The 14,783-nt window shown below is 48.2% G+C and overlaps 1 protein-coding gene across 4 annotated transcripts; it reads left to right on the top strand.

The window, feature by feature from the left end:
* The first annotated feature begins 1,574 nt into the window (after positions 1–1,574).
* On the top strand, positions 1,575–8,474 carry Artn (artemin). 4 transcript variants are annotated; one of them, XM_048815542.1, is made up of 4 exons: positions 1,575–2,710; positions 4,063–4,124; positions 4,499–4,637; positions 4,710–8,474. In XM_048815542.1, exons 2-4 carry the CDS (start codon positions 4,065–4,067, stop codon positions 5,189–5,191), a joined length of 681 nt encoding a protein of 226 aa, XP_048671499.1. In that variant the 5' UTR covers positions 1,575–2,710; positions 4,063–4,064; the 3' UTR covers positions 5,192–8,474. The 4 variants fall into 4 exon arrangements, with proteins under 4 accessions (XP_048671499.1, XP_048671500.1, XP_048671501.1 ...); XM_048815543.1 differs by having other exon boundaries at positions 1,576–2,341; positions 2,557–4,124; XM_048815544.1 differs by having other exon boundaries at positions 1,576–2,710; positions 3,998–4,124.
* The last annotated feature ends 6,309 nt before the right edge of the window (positions 8,475–14,783 follow it).

Below are 14,783 nucleotides of genomic sequence, written 5' to 3'. Positions count from 1 at the left end.
ATGTCTTGACCCCAAAGTTAGCACACAGGCATGATCTCCATCCAGCCCCCCTTCTCACACAGAACAGGGGATACACAGTCCAGTTCTAAACATCCCTTGGGGAACTTCAGAAAGAATACCCTCCACCTCGAATATAGAGCCCTCGAATTGGATCCATCTCTCCCCAGCAGGCCTGGGAAGGACAAACATACCCACCCTTGAGGCCATGTGGAAGGAGCTTCCTGCACCTCTCCTGCCTACTCCAAGAGTCCAGGGAGCCCCAGGCCCTCCCACTGTGACCCCCTGAGGACAGAGTCTTGGCCACCCCAAGGAATATGACTTCCCACATGCCCTCCTTACTGCAGAAGTCTGTTCCCAGACATAGCCCTCCTCAACTGAGGGGAAGCGAGGCCCTGACTGAGGGACAGTCAAACCCAGAAATGCCCTTCATACTCTGCTGAAAACAGGGCCTCTGTGATGCCCAACTCCAATGCACAGTTCCAACTTGGATGGCACCCACTCAAGAGTTGTACAGGGACTAAGCTGCTTGCCCCAAAGTAGTGGTCCTGGCTGAAAAAGCCCCAGAAAAGCTACCCCTGGCCAACAAGTTATGGGAGGCAAAAGATCAAACTGCTCACCACTTGGCCTCCTTTCTACAGCTTCATGGGAATGGCTGTCCTCCCCAGCCACTTCCAACAGCTCCCAGCAGCAGACTTTCTCAGCAGTCTGTTGTCCCCAGCATCACACAAGACTCCCTCACAAAAGCTGTGGTTCTGAGCCCTGGATATGCATCGAATCACCTGTGCAGATCTGGAAAACTGCACCTGCCCACCCTGAGACCTGGTGACTGATTCAGATCAGGGTGGGGCCCAGATGTGGTAGTTCTTAAAGATCCCCAGTGATTCTGATGCATAACTGGATGCAGCTGGTTCATACACGTTCCCTGAGCACTCATCCGCACCCACAGCTTCCAGTTGTATGTCAGTTGGTCAACAATTTTCATATTGTCCTTGCCAACCAAGCTCCCCTCGCTTTGCTCTAGGCAACAAATTCTGCTGCTTTCTGAACATTTACACTAGGAAACGTCCACAGGGCTTTCCAACTCAACATGTTCAACACTGAACTCATGAGCTCCTGCCCCTAACCAGCCCATCTCCCAGGGAGCCTCATTTCCCACAATGTATGCTCTCCACAAAGTCACCCAGACCAAAGCTAAAGGCACACCTCTGTCCTTCCTAACTGGTCACCCCATCCAATCAAGTACCAACTGAATTTTCATGGGGGTGTGTGGAGGATTGTGACCAGGCAGCCCTAGACTCCCTGCTCAGGCCTCATCCTCTCTGCCCAGCAGTCTCCTGACTATCTCACCTCTCCTCCATCTTCCCTGTCTCCAAACTATCTACCACACTACAACTCTAGAGACATGCATCAAAATGCATCTCTGACCACACCATTCCGCTCAGAACCCTTTGATGGTCTCCAGCGTCTTGGGGCTAAAAGGCCAGATTCCCTAGTATTACATTTCCAGCCATGTTACTTAATGGAATCCCCAGCCCACCTGCCGAGCTGCCATAATTAGGCATCTGAAATGCCACCCCCTAGCTCCTACTTCAAGCTCCAGCCCACATGTTCCTCTTCTGTGACCTTCCCCTTAAGCCCTCCTTCCCACTTCCACTGTCTCTGATAAGTGACTTCGATGTTACACGAGCTGCTCCCCTAAGCCCCAGGTAACTCAGGAGGTGAGTGGTGGGTGTAGTCGACTCAGACCTTGGAAGTTCAGCGCGAGCCTTGTCATCTGAGGCTGTCGACCCGTCCATTAAGAGAGAAACTATCTGAGGGTCCCAGGCGCAGCAGGACAACCTGCCGGGACCCCCACGTCTACAAACTCAAAGGCCGAGGCCAAGGCAGGGACCAGCCTGTCCCTACCCCCCCCCCCGCCCTTGCTCGCTCTCTCCCGCCCTCGGCCAGTCCTCCCAGCTCCCTACTTCGCGAGTCTACAAACTCCGAACTCGCAGTTTCCGCGCCTCCCCGGTGCCCGCGTTCTCTATTCTGCATCCGAGGGTCCTCTCCCAGCGTCTACTCCCCATCTCGGGGGACCCAGGGGAGCCAGTGGGGACCGGATCCGGCGGGTGGAGCGGCCAGGTGAGCCCTGAAAGGTGGGGCGGGGCGGGGGCGCTCTGGGCCCCACCCCGGGATCCGGTGACGCTGGGGCTGGAATTTGACACCGGACGGCGGCGGGCAGGAGGCTGCTGAGGGATGGAGTTGGGCTCGGCCCCCAGACACGGCCCGCGGGCTCCGCCAGCAGCAAGTCCCTCGGGTCTCAGCCCTGGCTGTGACTGGGGTTGGGAACCCGGCACCCGAGGTAAGCCAAACCGCTTGCCGGTACCCTGGTCCCAGTCCTGGATGGACGCTCCAGGGGCTGGGGGCAGAGGCAAGACAGCCTTCACTTTTCTGGCATCCTCCCTCTCCTGGGCCCTCAGAGCAGCCCTCTGCTTCTCCCAGCCCCTCCAGTCCCTCTTGTCCCTTGTTAGACTGCGCTAGTCCTGCTGTAATGTGAGGCTCCCGCTGCCGCTACAGGGCACAGACTGGCTGCCAAGGCCGCACTTTTGGCTAAAAGAAGTGCTGCCAGGTGCACAGCTCTGGGTATGAGCCATTTGATCTTCGGGGGCAAGTCCAGCACTGGACCCAAGAAAGGTGCCTAGAAGAAAACGGTGCAGGACCCCCACCCATGGTGAGTAGTGGGATGATGGAAGCGGGTGGCAAGGGCTCAGGATCAAGTGACCCAGGAGAGAGAGAGGGGACTTGAGCTGCCATCAAGCAAGGGTCCTGCTCCTGAGCTCCCCCTAGTGCAGAGGCCCCTAAGCTTTTTGCTCCATGGTGATAACAATCAGTGGCCTGGTCTTGAGGACTCTGAATTCAGTTAGCCAATAAGCCAACGCCTGGCCCTGTAGGAAGGCCTGAGGAGATCTGTTCCACAGATGTGTAGGCATTCTGAGTCCTAGGGAGAGGTAAGTGACAGCCCGATCCAAGAGGAGGCTGGCTAATGAGGGCCCATGAAAGTTCTGGGTTCCCAGAGAGGCATTTGAGAGTGCTAGTCAGTGGGGGCTTAGGAAGGCTAGCTGGGACCAGGAAGGATGATGGCTCACGGGGGAAACTTCTAGGAGCAAGACCAGGCTACCAGATCCACAAGAGGAGACAGACGTGGGCAAGCTCTCAGGGTGGCTCAGGTCTGAGATCAGGCTGCTATGAAGGCCAGCCTAGCCTGGTCCTCCTAGGAGTGACTCAGACCTAAGTGCAGAAAGAATATATAAAAGCCTACCTCCCCTTCAAGTCTGCAGACTTGGCAGACTCTGCCCCCTGGTGGCCATAGGAAGCCATGGCCCAAGCCCTGTGTTTTCAGAGGGCCCATCAGCCTCCACCTTCTGCTGGTAAGGGACATCTGTGGACAGAAAAGAAAACGCATGTCTCTGGGTCCAGAACACATATTACAGAGGAACAAGGTGCAGTGGTGCTGGTCCTGGTGGGCAGCACAGGCCTCACTGGGCCTCACTGTCATCATATAACTCTTGAGTGACCAGCAGCCACTCTAATTCTTCTCCAGGTCTCAGATTCCTCCCCTGTGGCATGGGTGAAAGCTGTCTGTGGGACCAGGGATGGCCAGCTACTGCTATCTTCTCCAGTCAGTCTTGGCAGCTCCAGCCCCACAACACAGAACAGGAAAGTTGGGAAAACAGGACCCCTCTCCCCGCGGTTGTCTGGGTCTACCCTTATGACCTTAGGTAATCTCTGAGTTTCTCTGAGCCTTGTTTGCTCATCTGGAAAAAGGGAATTAAATCATTTATTTACCTCATGGAGTTGTGAAAGAGGAAATAGTTGCAAAGCATCTAACACATAGTAAGGTTCTCAATGCAGCTACTTTTCCTGGATTGAGTCCAGCTACCCAAGTCCCCTGTAGCTTGGAGAAACTCAGGTGGAAGGATGACCTCCTTAAAAGATAACTCATCTCTCAATATGCAAGCTGCCTCACAAAAAGGGTGGGGGAACAGGTCATCAAAGGCTGATGGGAGCTCCTGGTGTTGATAGAGATGGAACTTGGACTTGGAGGCCCTACTGCACTGCCCCACTGCTCCTGGCCTAAGTGGCAGGTGAGTGACCCACAGGCACTCTCAGCTGGTTTTGAGAAAGGGTGGCTTGACTGGGGAGGAAGAGCAGGGTTTGGCGTGGGCTGAGACCAGATTTAGAAGGGAAAATGGTCAGGCAGGGAGGAACCAGGCATGTGAGTTAAGGAACAGGACTTCTCTGGATGCTCAATGCACTCAGGCGATTCCTCCCATGAGCTCCCAAAAGCTTGGAACCCATTAGGTCTTGAACCTAAGCCCTTCCAGACTTCCCGCCAACAACTATGAACCCAACCCCCTCTCCGATCTCAGCCCAAGGCAGCCCCTCCTTGGGCTCGCCCCACCACAGCCCACCAGGGCGCCCTCTTCCTTACTGAGGCTCCATTTCCACCTCTGCGCAGCCCGCCCTGTGGCGGACCTTGACCGCTCTGGTCCTGCTGAGTAGCGTCACGGAGGCCTCCCTGGACCCCAAGCCCCACAGTTCGACCACCCGCGAAGACCCCGCGCCAGTCCTGGCGCCGCCCACCCGCCACCTCCCGGGTAGGTGAGAGCGTGAAGGGGCGGGGCAGGGGCGAGGCTGGCCCGGGAGTGTGTGACTTTATCTCCTTCCAGGGCAACTCACGGCCCGTTTGTGCAGCGGAAGAGCCCTGCGGACACAGCCACAGCCTCCCCAACCGGTACCCCCGCCGCCCGCGCCCCCACCCCCACCCGTGTCCCCGCCTGCTGCGCCCCGCGGTGTCCGCGCGGCGCGTGCTGGGATCCGGGGCAGCCGCACGGGGGCCACCGGCACGCGGAGCTGCCGCCTGCGTTCGCAGCTGGTGCCGGTTCATGCTCTCGGTCTGGGCCACAGATCTGATGAACTGGTGCGTTTCCGTTTCTGCAGCGGCTCGTGTCGCCGCGCTCGCACCCCGCATGACCTTAGCCTGGCCAGCCTGCTGGACACTGGGGCCCTGAAGCCGCCCCCCGGCTCCCGGCCAGTCAGCCAGCCCTGCTGTCGGCCTACTCGCTATGAGGCAGTCTCGTTCATGGACGTCAACAGCACCTGGAGGACTGTGGACCACCTCTCAGCCACTGCCTGTGGCTGCCTAGGCTGAGGGATCTCTCCAAGGCTTTGCACATCCTTACTCGCGCATCTTGATGCCTCGGACCTCCCCGCCGGGCCCCATTAGCCAGGGCCTCAGCCAGAGATGGAGACCTCAGAGCTGAGTTGCCAAGCCCCATCAGAGATAACAAACATTGGCTCTGGAGAAATGGAGGGACTATTCACCAGCAGCCTCAAGGGGTTTATATGGACACCAGAGACTTCAGCCATGGAGACATTAGGAACCACTTCTCACACACTGGCACTGGCCAGGCAGAAGTCCTGGGACCTCCTCCTCTAGAGACTCCAGAAATGGCCCAGGTGGGGCAGAATTTGGAGGAGTCACATTGCAGTTGCATGACTGAATGCACCTGTGTTGGAGTTGGCCTTGAACTCACTCCTGGGCACTGAACCCCTATTTATTATTTCTAACTTATTTATTTACTCTGGTAATTTGTCAGATCCTTTCCTGGGAAATGGGGGGATTAGTAGAAGAGGTAAGATGGAGGTGTGTCCTGACCTTCCCACTCACACTTCACTCAGCAATCACAGGCTTGGCCAACTGCTTGCCCCCACCCAGCAGCTCTGAGGTAGAAGACATGGAGCCCTGGGCAGAGTGGGTGGCCAAGGTGCATTCACAGGCCAGCTCATAGCCCCTCCAGTCTCTAGCATTTGGAGCCTGGGTTACCTGTAGGAAAAGAAACTACAGAGCCTTTTAAGGAGAAAGCCCCGTCCCATACTGATGGTCCTCTTGAGGTCCTAGCTTAGTGGGTAAAGACAGAAAACCATACATTGCCCTGGCCCACTGTCACTAATCAGTATCTACCATCCAGGAAACGATCTTGAAGGTACCCTGACAGGTGCATAATCTACCTCTCCTTGCAGAAGGTCCAGTCTGGGGAGCTCACTGCCTTCATTCCATGAAACAGTCCAAGGCAAGAAAATATATGAAAAAAAAAGTCGAAGGTGGGAAGAGGGTGCACTGGGGTGCTGGTTTGGGAGAATGAAGCACAGAACTTCACAAATATGAATGTAGGAAAGACCTGAGGAGCCTCAGAGGGACCTGCATTTTGTTTGTTGAATGAGGGGTATTCATTTATTCAGCCAACAAATATTTACTAAGCACCAATTATATGTCAGCTTCTGAGTAGACACTAAGGATAGACAGACAATAAATACTCAATAACATACATACTTATTTAAATTCAATTTGGCAACTGATATAAAAAAGAACAGGAAACTAAGAGGTATACACTTTTATCTGGAAGGAACATTAGTGCTGTCCCTGGCCTCTCACATTGTCCTTAAATCATCTCCAAAAGGTCAATGTAATTCCCTTTCTGCATGTCCTTTAAAACTGTGATTCCTAGGTCCTAGGTATTTATTTGGGGGTGACCTATATGATTTGCCTTCTTTGGAAATAAGACATGGATATGGAGTTGGAAAGGATGATACATCTAAGGGACTATGGGACATCCAGAGGAGTTGTCAGGAAGCAGGGGGGATATGCTTGTTGATCTAGAGCTGAGAATGGAGGTCTGAATTGGTAGGTTTGAGAACCATCAGTGCAGAGGTGGTGACCAGGAGTCCATGAGAGTACCTTATGAGTGAGACAAGGTTGGGGTGGGATCCCAGGCATTTAACACTTGACAAATTTCTTCCCATGTGCCTGCCTGCTTTGGCAAGAAGCTACTTCACCCAGGCTAGTGAGGAGCCACAAGAGCTCTGAAAGCAGGGCCTATTCTGGGTCAAGGAGGTAAACTGTGCCTGTCTCTCCTTCTGCCCCAGTTCTATGCACCAAAACTTTGGTGCTTTTTTGCTCTCAAATACCCATTTGGTCCCTATCTCTGCCTCTAAACTGATTTAGGATCCTCAGTTTCCGCAAACATACCCCACAGAAAATGTATCCGTATCGTACAGTATGCAGAAGGCTGGGTGGGAATATTGAGAATATCCTGTCAATTCCATGGCTCTGGTATCTCCGTTTTTTATTTTGATCTCTGTTTCACATTTGCAAAAACACATTGCCCAATGATTGATTTTCCCAAAATTAGGGCATGGTCTCCAAAAAAGGAATATCAAGTTATCACTTCTTGCAAGACAACAAATAATAGGCAGCTTTGAAATGACAGTTTTTTCCAGCTCAGAGAATACCTCAAACTCCTCTCTATGTTCATTTCATCCAGAATACATAGTTCCAGGTTCTATTTACTCCCACTGTCTGCAGTTGCCTGGTCTGGAAGATGCCCTTGCCAATGACTTTCCTCCTTTCCTATCCAGGGATTGCCATCTTATTCCTAGCTAAAGATCCCTGTGATGCAGTGTGTGTGGACTAGCTGACTGAAGTCTCATCTTGATAAGGAGAGGTTAGATAGAAAGTTGAGTGATCAGAAGAGATTTAGGAGAAACTGTGTGGGTCTCAACCTATTTTTGGAGTTGTGAAGTCCTTTGAAAATCTGATGAAACTTATGACCTTCTCCCCACCAAAATACTAGAAATGTCACTGATAACGTAAATCTGGTAAACAATTTTAGGGGAGTTGCACAGACTGTGTGTGTGTGTGTGTGTGTGTATACTGGGGATTGAACCCAGGGTTGCTTTACCACTGAGCTGCATCCCCAGTCCTTTTTATTTCCTATTTTGATATGTGGTCTCATTAAATTGCTTAGGGCTTTGCTAAGTTGCTGAGGCTGGCCTCAAACTTGTGAACCCCATGCCTCAGCTTCCCAAGTCTCTGGGATTAAAGGTATGCTCCACCTTGCCTGGAGTCCACATACTTTCCAAATCTCATTTAGCTGTCCATTTGGAGTGCATAGTCCCCATGTTGTGGTGGCATGCCCTGTTTTACATACTATGTTGGATATCCTCTTGTAGCTGGATTCCTCCAAGTGTATTCAGCTCCAATATCAGGGCTCTCTGACTCAACTATTTACAATGCCCCCCACACTTCAACCATTTTCTATCTCATCTCTCCTTTCCTTCAGTTTATACTGGCTCAAATATACCTCATTATTTTAAAGATGATGCTGTGACATCTACATAGGTAGATAGATATATCTGCTGCCACCTCTCCTTTACTAAAAGAGCTTTTGCTGAAGTACCAGGGACCCTGTCCTTCTAAACCCGGTAGCCACTTCTCAGCCTTTAATACTTTGAACACTCAGGAGCACTCAATTTTGTCAACCCTCCTTGAAAAACTGCTTTCCCGGGCTGGAGATGTGGCTCAGGCGGTAGTGCGCTCGCCTGCCATGCGTACCCGGGTTCGATCCTCAGCACCACATACAAACAAAGATGTTGTGTCCGCTGAAAACTAAAAAAAAAAAATAAATATTAAAAAAATTCTCTCTCTCACAGACTAATACAAAATCTACTAAAAAAAAAAAAAAAAACAAAAACCTGCTTTCCCCTGTGTCTGCATCTGTCTTTCTCTCTGTCTCTTTTTCCTGAGTACTGGGGGATTGAACTCAGGGGCACTATACCACTGAGGTATATATCCATATACGCAGCCCTTTTTATTTTTTATTTTCAGAAATGATCTTCCTAAATCGCTCAGGTTGGCCTTATAGATTTTGATCCTTCTGCCTTCGCCTTCCAAGTCACTGGGATTACAGGCATGTGCCACCACATCTAACTCCTTGACTCTCTTGATCTTATACTCATCTGGTTTCCTTCTATTCTTTCAGTTGCTCATTCTGACTACTTTTGGGTTCTTCCTCTCTCTGCCTCTTAGGTGTTTCTCAGGGCTCTGAAATTGACTCTCTCCTCTTCCCACTCTTCTCTTTCTCTCTGGGCAACATTATCTGCTTCCATGGTTTCAGTTACCACCATCCATGCTAACCATGCTCACATTTTATCTCCATCCTAGACCTTTCTCCTGAGCCCCAAGTCTGTAATTTCAATGTCTACCTGCATAGCTTTGGAAACCTCAAGCTTCATACATCTGTCTTGATATCTTCTGTTTTCTCCTTTACATCTACCCTCCACTCTTCTCTACCCTGTTCTGCACCTCACATCAATGAGCTTCCCTGCTTTCCAGCTTCCACACCACCTCTAGTATTCTCCCCTTGGCGAATATACCAAACTCCATCCAATGACACAAGACAGAAACTTAAGCGACATGTTAGACTTCTAGAGCTCTGTCGCATCCCTCAACCACTGATCACCCTAGATCTTGCAGGTATTTTCCCTTTTCTCTACCCCCAATACCATTCTATTGAAGCTTTCATAATTTTTCAGATGGTTTATTGCTTAACTCTCTCCAATTAATATCAATCCTGCAGCCAGAAATGTCTCCAATCTCTTAACTTTAATTGAGCACTGTCACATATTAGGCAATCTGTGAGGAGGATTCAGAGATCAGTAGAAACATGTTCTGCCATCAAGGAAGCCATAGTTGGAAATAGATGTCGGGGTAATGTTGCCAGATTTAGCAAACAAAAATACAGGACATCTGGTTAAATTTGAATTATACATAAATGATAAATACTTTTCTTTTAAAATGTCTCATGTAATGACTGGGATATATTTATACAAAAATTTGTTGTGTATCTGAAATTTGAATTTAACTGAGGGTCCTGAATTTTTTCTGGCAATGCTGAGGGGAGGTAGATAAATAAATAGAAAAGAAATCAACCATTGAAAGTTCCTCCAGTAGAAGTATGACTGGGGTTCAAGTATGCATGCCAGTGAGGGGGGGAAGTCTACACTCAACAAAGGAAGAGAAATTGGTTCTACCTGGACAGAAAGGGAAAAGGGACTGGGAAAGTCTTCATGGAGGAAGTAACATTTGAACTGAATCTTAAAAATGAATATTTGATCCTTCAAAGGTGAATGAGGCACTGGGCCTGTACAGGTTATTGGTGTTGCTTTCATTGCCTCTTAGCTCTAGATTCATCATGTCCTGTTCGTTCGGCATAGTATGGATCTTGGCCTTAGACAGGAGTGGAGGAGTGAGGACCTCTTCCTTGGGTTCTATTTCAGCCTCAAGACTCTGCTACTCCTACTCCTATATTCCTTAGAGTTCTCTTACTTCTTTTGCTAATCAACACCTTATTACTTCAATCTCCTATTATGATTCAAAGTCATTATATTAAGCTTTCCCTATGTGCTTACTGCATGGTTTCCCTCTCCTGATTGGGCCCAGACTGACAGACATTCATTCATTCAGTGGTACTGAGGATTGAACCCAGGACTTCATGCATTACAGAGCTTTCTTGACTGAGGCAATAGTATAAACAAAGGCAAGGAAATGTGAAACAGGCTCGCATATCCTCAGGACTGTCAGAAAGTGCATATAGAATTGGGGGAGGGTACTCATCAAGACAAAGGGCTGGAGAGATAATAAAGGACCTTGAATGTTATGCCAAGGAGCTTGGATGTGGTCCTCAGGGAGCTATCAAACAGTTTTATATGGGGTCAGTTGAAGTGTGCTTCAGCAGATCACGACTCCTGTAAAGCATGGACAGGGAGGAACAAAGCAGGGTCCAGCTAAAGCTGTGGCAGTGGAGTTAGGGCAGAAGCAGTAAGAACAGAAGAGAAATGAGGCACAATAAGCAGGACTTGATTATAAACTGGTTGTGAGGGCTGATGAAAGAGATGGCTTCCAGGTATCTGTTTTGGATGACTGGTTAGGAACACAGGGGATATTCCTTTTAGCATGTGAGGTATGGGAGAGATCTTGAGTTTAGTTCTATACAGGTTCAACTTAGAGTATCTGTGACCTTCAGGAGACAAAGAGGTTGGAGGCAGCTGGATGTGTGGTTCTATAATTTAGGACAATTGGGCCAGAGAGATCTGGGAGTTACAGCTTAAAGCCAAGGGAGTGGGAAATAATGAAGGATAAGAGAAAGAGAGCTGGGCAGGGTGGGGATGCCTGTAATCCCAGTGGCTGAGGCAGGAGGATCACCGGTACAAAGCCAGCCTCAGCAACTTAGCAAGGCCATAATCAATTTAGTAAGACCCTGTCTGTAAATAAAATTAAAAAAGAGGCTGGGGATGTGGTTCAGTGGTAAAATGCCCCTGGATTCAATCCCTGGTACCAATTTAAAAAACACAAAACTAAAGCCCTGGAACAGGTTAAGGAACAGAGACAAGCTGGTGAAGGAGACCAAAAAGGATTGATCAGAGAGGCAGGGGAAAACAAAACAAAACAAAAAACAACAGAAGAATGGGAGCAAGTGCTCAACAGGGCCAAATGCAGCAGAAAAATCCAGTCACATAAGGACTGAAAACTTCCCATTGAGTTTTCTTGAAACATAGTAGCCTAGGGATTGGGCTACACTTTTTACCGAGAACAACTAAAAAATACAAGTCAAAATATGTTTTTTAAAATTAAATGCATCCATAAGCTGACAAAAGCATACACATTGAGGCCAAAAAATAAATGAAAACAGGAAGCTACAAAGGGTTTCCTAAACTTATGAGAAAGAATACAAAATCCAAGGCCCATTCACCATGGGAAGTCTATTTGGAACCTTCTCCATAAATTGAGGACCCCAAAGAGTTATGTCCAGATTGTGAGGGGAATTAGAGAATTAGAAATGAATCTACCTCCAGGCTGGGGATGTGCCTCAGTGGTAGAGCACTTTGGGCTCAATCCCAAGTATAAGATAGGAGGGAATAAACCTGCTTCTTCTACCTAACCAGGGGGCTACAAAGAAAATTGCCTGTATCCAACCTTCATGATAAGTGGAAGTTAGAGGTGATCTTCCCTGAGAATTCTTAGTCACAAGCAGAAAGACTCTCCTCTTGTTTTGTTTTTTTTTTTTAAGTTGTTGACAGACATTTATTTTATTCACTTATTTATATGTGGTGCCGAGAATCAAACCCAGTTTCTCACACATGCAAGGCAAATGCTCTACCACTGAGCCACAAACCCAGGCCCTCTCCTCTTGTTTTGCAGACCAAATTCATACTATGTTGCTAGACTGAAAAGCTTCCAAGAGAGACAGATAGATATGAAATGCTTCTGAGATAAGTAAATACATAGGTGATAAATAGGTATCAGCCTAATTTTTTTTTTTTTTTGGTGGTGGTACTGGAAATTGAACTCAGAAACACTCTACCACTAAGCCATATTCCCTGCCCTTTTTATTTTTCAGTTTGAGACAGGAGTCTCACTGAGTTGCTGAGGCTGGCCTTAAACTTGCAACCTCTTGCCTCAGCTTTTGGGATTACAGGCATGTGCCAATGTACCTGGCTTAGATGGATAATTTGACATGAACCTGTATTGGTAGTGATTCCAGGTGGCCCCAAGAAGTTTCCTATCCCTTTTTCTTTGGCTTTGGAAATCTTTCCAGACCCCTACCAAAATTGTCACAGGTTCTGACCCTGTGTGTCCTAGTCTTGTTTCTAAGGTAAGAACCCTTCTGTAACTGGGTCCCACAGATTCATCCCCATTTGGCTCTAAGCTACCCTGCACTACCATCCACATCTCCTGGAGATACCCTTGGTCTGGCTCCCAGAAATGTCCCGAATTCTCCTCAGCGCCTACTTCAGTCCATCTGTCCTCTCAAGGGTTTGTGAAGCATATTCAGGAACTATTGTTGGTGAGTGGCTTCTTCCTCTGTCAGGGAAACCCCTGGGGTGAAGACAGGAACTCTGGATTGGAAGCAGGAAGAAAATTCACACCAATTAAGTTGTAGCCTCCAGGCCAAGTCCTACTCAAGTATTATTTCAGTTTGTCCTTCACTGGAAAAAATCTATATCAAAAGAAGCCAAGCCTCATGACTAGAAAGAGACATAAACACTTTTGAACCCAGGTCTTACTCCAGAATTTGTGCTTCTAACTCCCTCTCATCCATCTTCCACTAGAGAAACTTCCAGCCCACTGTAACTGGCTCCCACAGATTCATCCCTACTTGGCTCTAAACTACCCTGCACTAGAGTATTTCACACCCTAGGTGCAGGCCTAGAATCGGCACTTTATTTTGGCTTCCAGTTTCCTCCCTCCAAATGTTTCCTCCCTCTACCCTTTTTTCCTTCAGTGCTACAGATTTTTTCTTTTTTATGTATTCTTTTTATTTTAAGAGAGAGAGAGAGAGAGAGAGAGAGAGAGAATTTTTAAATATTTATTTTTTAGTTTTTGGCCTACACAGTATCTTTGTATGTGGTGCGGTGCTGAGGATCAAACCTGGGCCGCATGCATGCTACCCCCAGCCCTACTGATTTTTTTCTAAAATGCAAATTTTTCATTGCTCACTTGAAACCTCATTATGGCTTTATACGGCATTTAGGATAATATAAAAACTCCTACAAGAGTATATTGGTCCCAACTTGTTTTTTCAAGTCTCATCTGTTCCCTCCCTCTTCCTTACCCCATGTAGATCCCCTTAAACTGATCACAAATAACTAATGTTCTTCAAGCACTTTCTTGATAAAAACTTCCTGAGTGAGGAGAGTCCCACTGAAGACAGATTTAAAATTAGGCAGTCAAGGGCTGGGGCTGTAGCTGGGTGGTAGAGTGCTTGCCTTGCAGGTGTGAGGCCCTGGGTTCAATCCTTAACACCACATAAAAATAAATAATAAAGATGTTGTGTCCATCTACAACTAAAAAATATTAAAAAAAAAAAAAAAAGGGCTGGGGATGTGGCTCAAGCGGTAGCGCGCTCGCCTGGCATGCATGCAACCCGGGGTTCGATCCTCAGCACCACATACAAACAAAGATGTTGTGTCCGCCGAAAACTAAAAAATAAATATTAAAATTCTCTCTCTGTCCCTCTCTCTCTCTTAAAATAAAATAAAATTAGGCAGTCAGTGTAGTTAGGTAAATCGGGTCTAATATCGAGTGAAATCTAAAATGGAGGCCATGTTGAGAATGAATTTCAGGAAAAGTTGAGCAACACTCGGAATGTTAATGAAGTCCAGGAAACAGCCCCCAACAGATTTGAAGGTAGTCCATCCCAAAGAAATGTTAATGAACAGCAAACTTGAAGATGCCTACTTGGAAGTGCCCAGATTACTTCTTTGGCCCACCTGTGTCCCACCCCGCCGCCTCCCCACCTACATTCCATCACGGAAAACTATAAAATGGAGAGACAACCACACTTCCACAGATTCCATCTCTTGGGTCCCCTTCTTCCTCTGGGAGAAGTCTTTTCTGCTGTCCTTTAATAAACTTCTAATTTTCCACTCTGACCTTGCCTGGTGTGCTTCTCTGGTGTTATTCTTTAACATTGGGGAAGCAAGGACTCCTCACTGGTCAACAGCGGTAACACCACTAGACTTTGCTTGCTGGCTAAGTGAACCCCCCTCTACCCCAGGCTCTCATTATTCATCAAGTTCAGATCAAATTTCTCCTCCTCAGAGAAGTGTTCTTGACCTTCTCAGGCCTCAACAGTTATTCCAATGCCAGCTTCCTCCATTTGAACATACATATAGAAGTCCTTCGGTTTTCTTTTTTTATACCTTTATTTTATTTATTTTTATGTGGGGCTGAGGATTGACCCCTGGGCCTCGCATGCGCTAGGCGAGCGCTCTACCGCTGAGCCACAACCCCAGCCTAGTTTTTAATTAGTATTATTTCCTTCCCGATTGGGATAGCTGGCAGGAGTTAATAAAAGTACAACTTAAGGGGTGAAAGGCAGAGACTTCTGAGTTGTTGAAAA

The sequence above is a fragment of the Marmota marmota genome, unplaced genomic scaffold (assembly GCF_001458135.2).
Source record: "Marmota marmota marmota unplaced genomic scaffold, marMar, whole genome shotgun sequence".
Taxonomy (NCBI): Eukaryota; Metazoa; Chordata; class Mammalia; order Rodentia; family Sciuridae; genus Marmota; species Marmota marmota.
This window is presented reverse-complemented; position numbering and strand designations above follow the sequence as displayed.

Coding starts and splice junctions, on each gene's coding strand:
- Artn (XM_048815542.1), top strand. CDS start 4,065: ATGGAACTTGGACTTGGAGGCCCTACTGCACTGCCCCACTGCTCCTGG. Junction 4,125..4,498: donor GCTCCTGGCCTAAGTGGCAG/GTGAGTGACCCA, acceptor ACCTCTGCGCAG/CCCGCCCTGTGGCGGACCTT. Junction 4,638..4,709: donor GCCCACCCGCCACCTCCCGG/GTAGGTGAGAGC, acceptor ATCTCCTTCCAG/GGCAACTCACGGCCCGTTTG.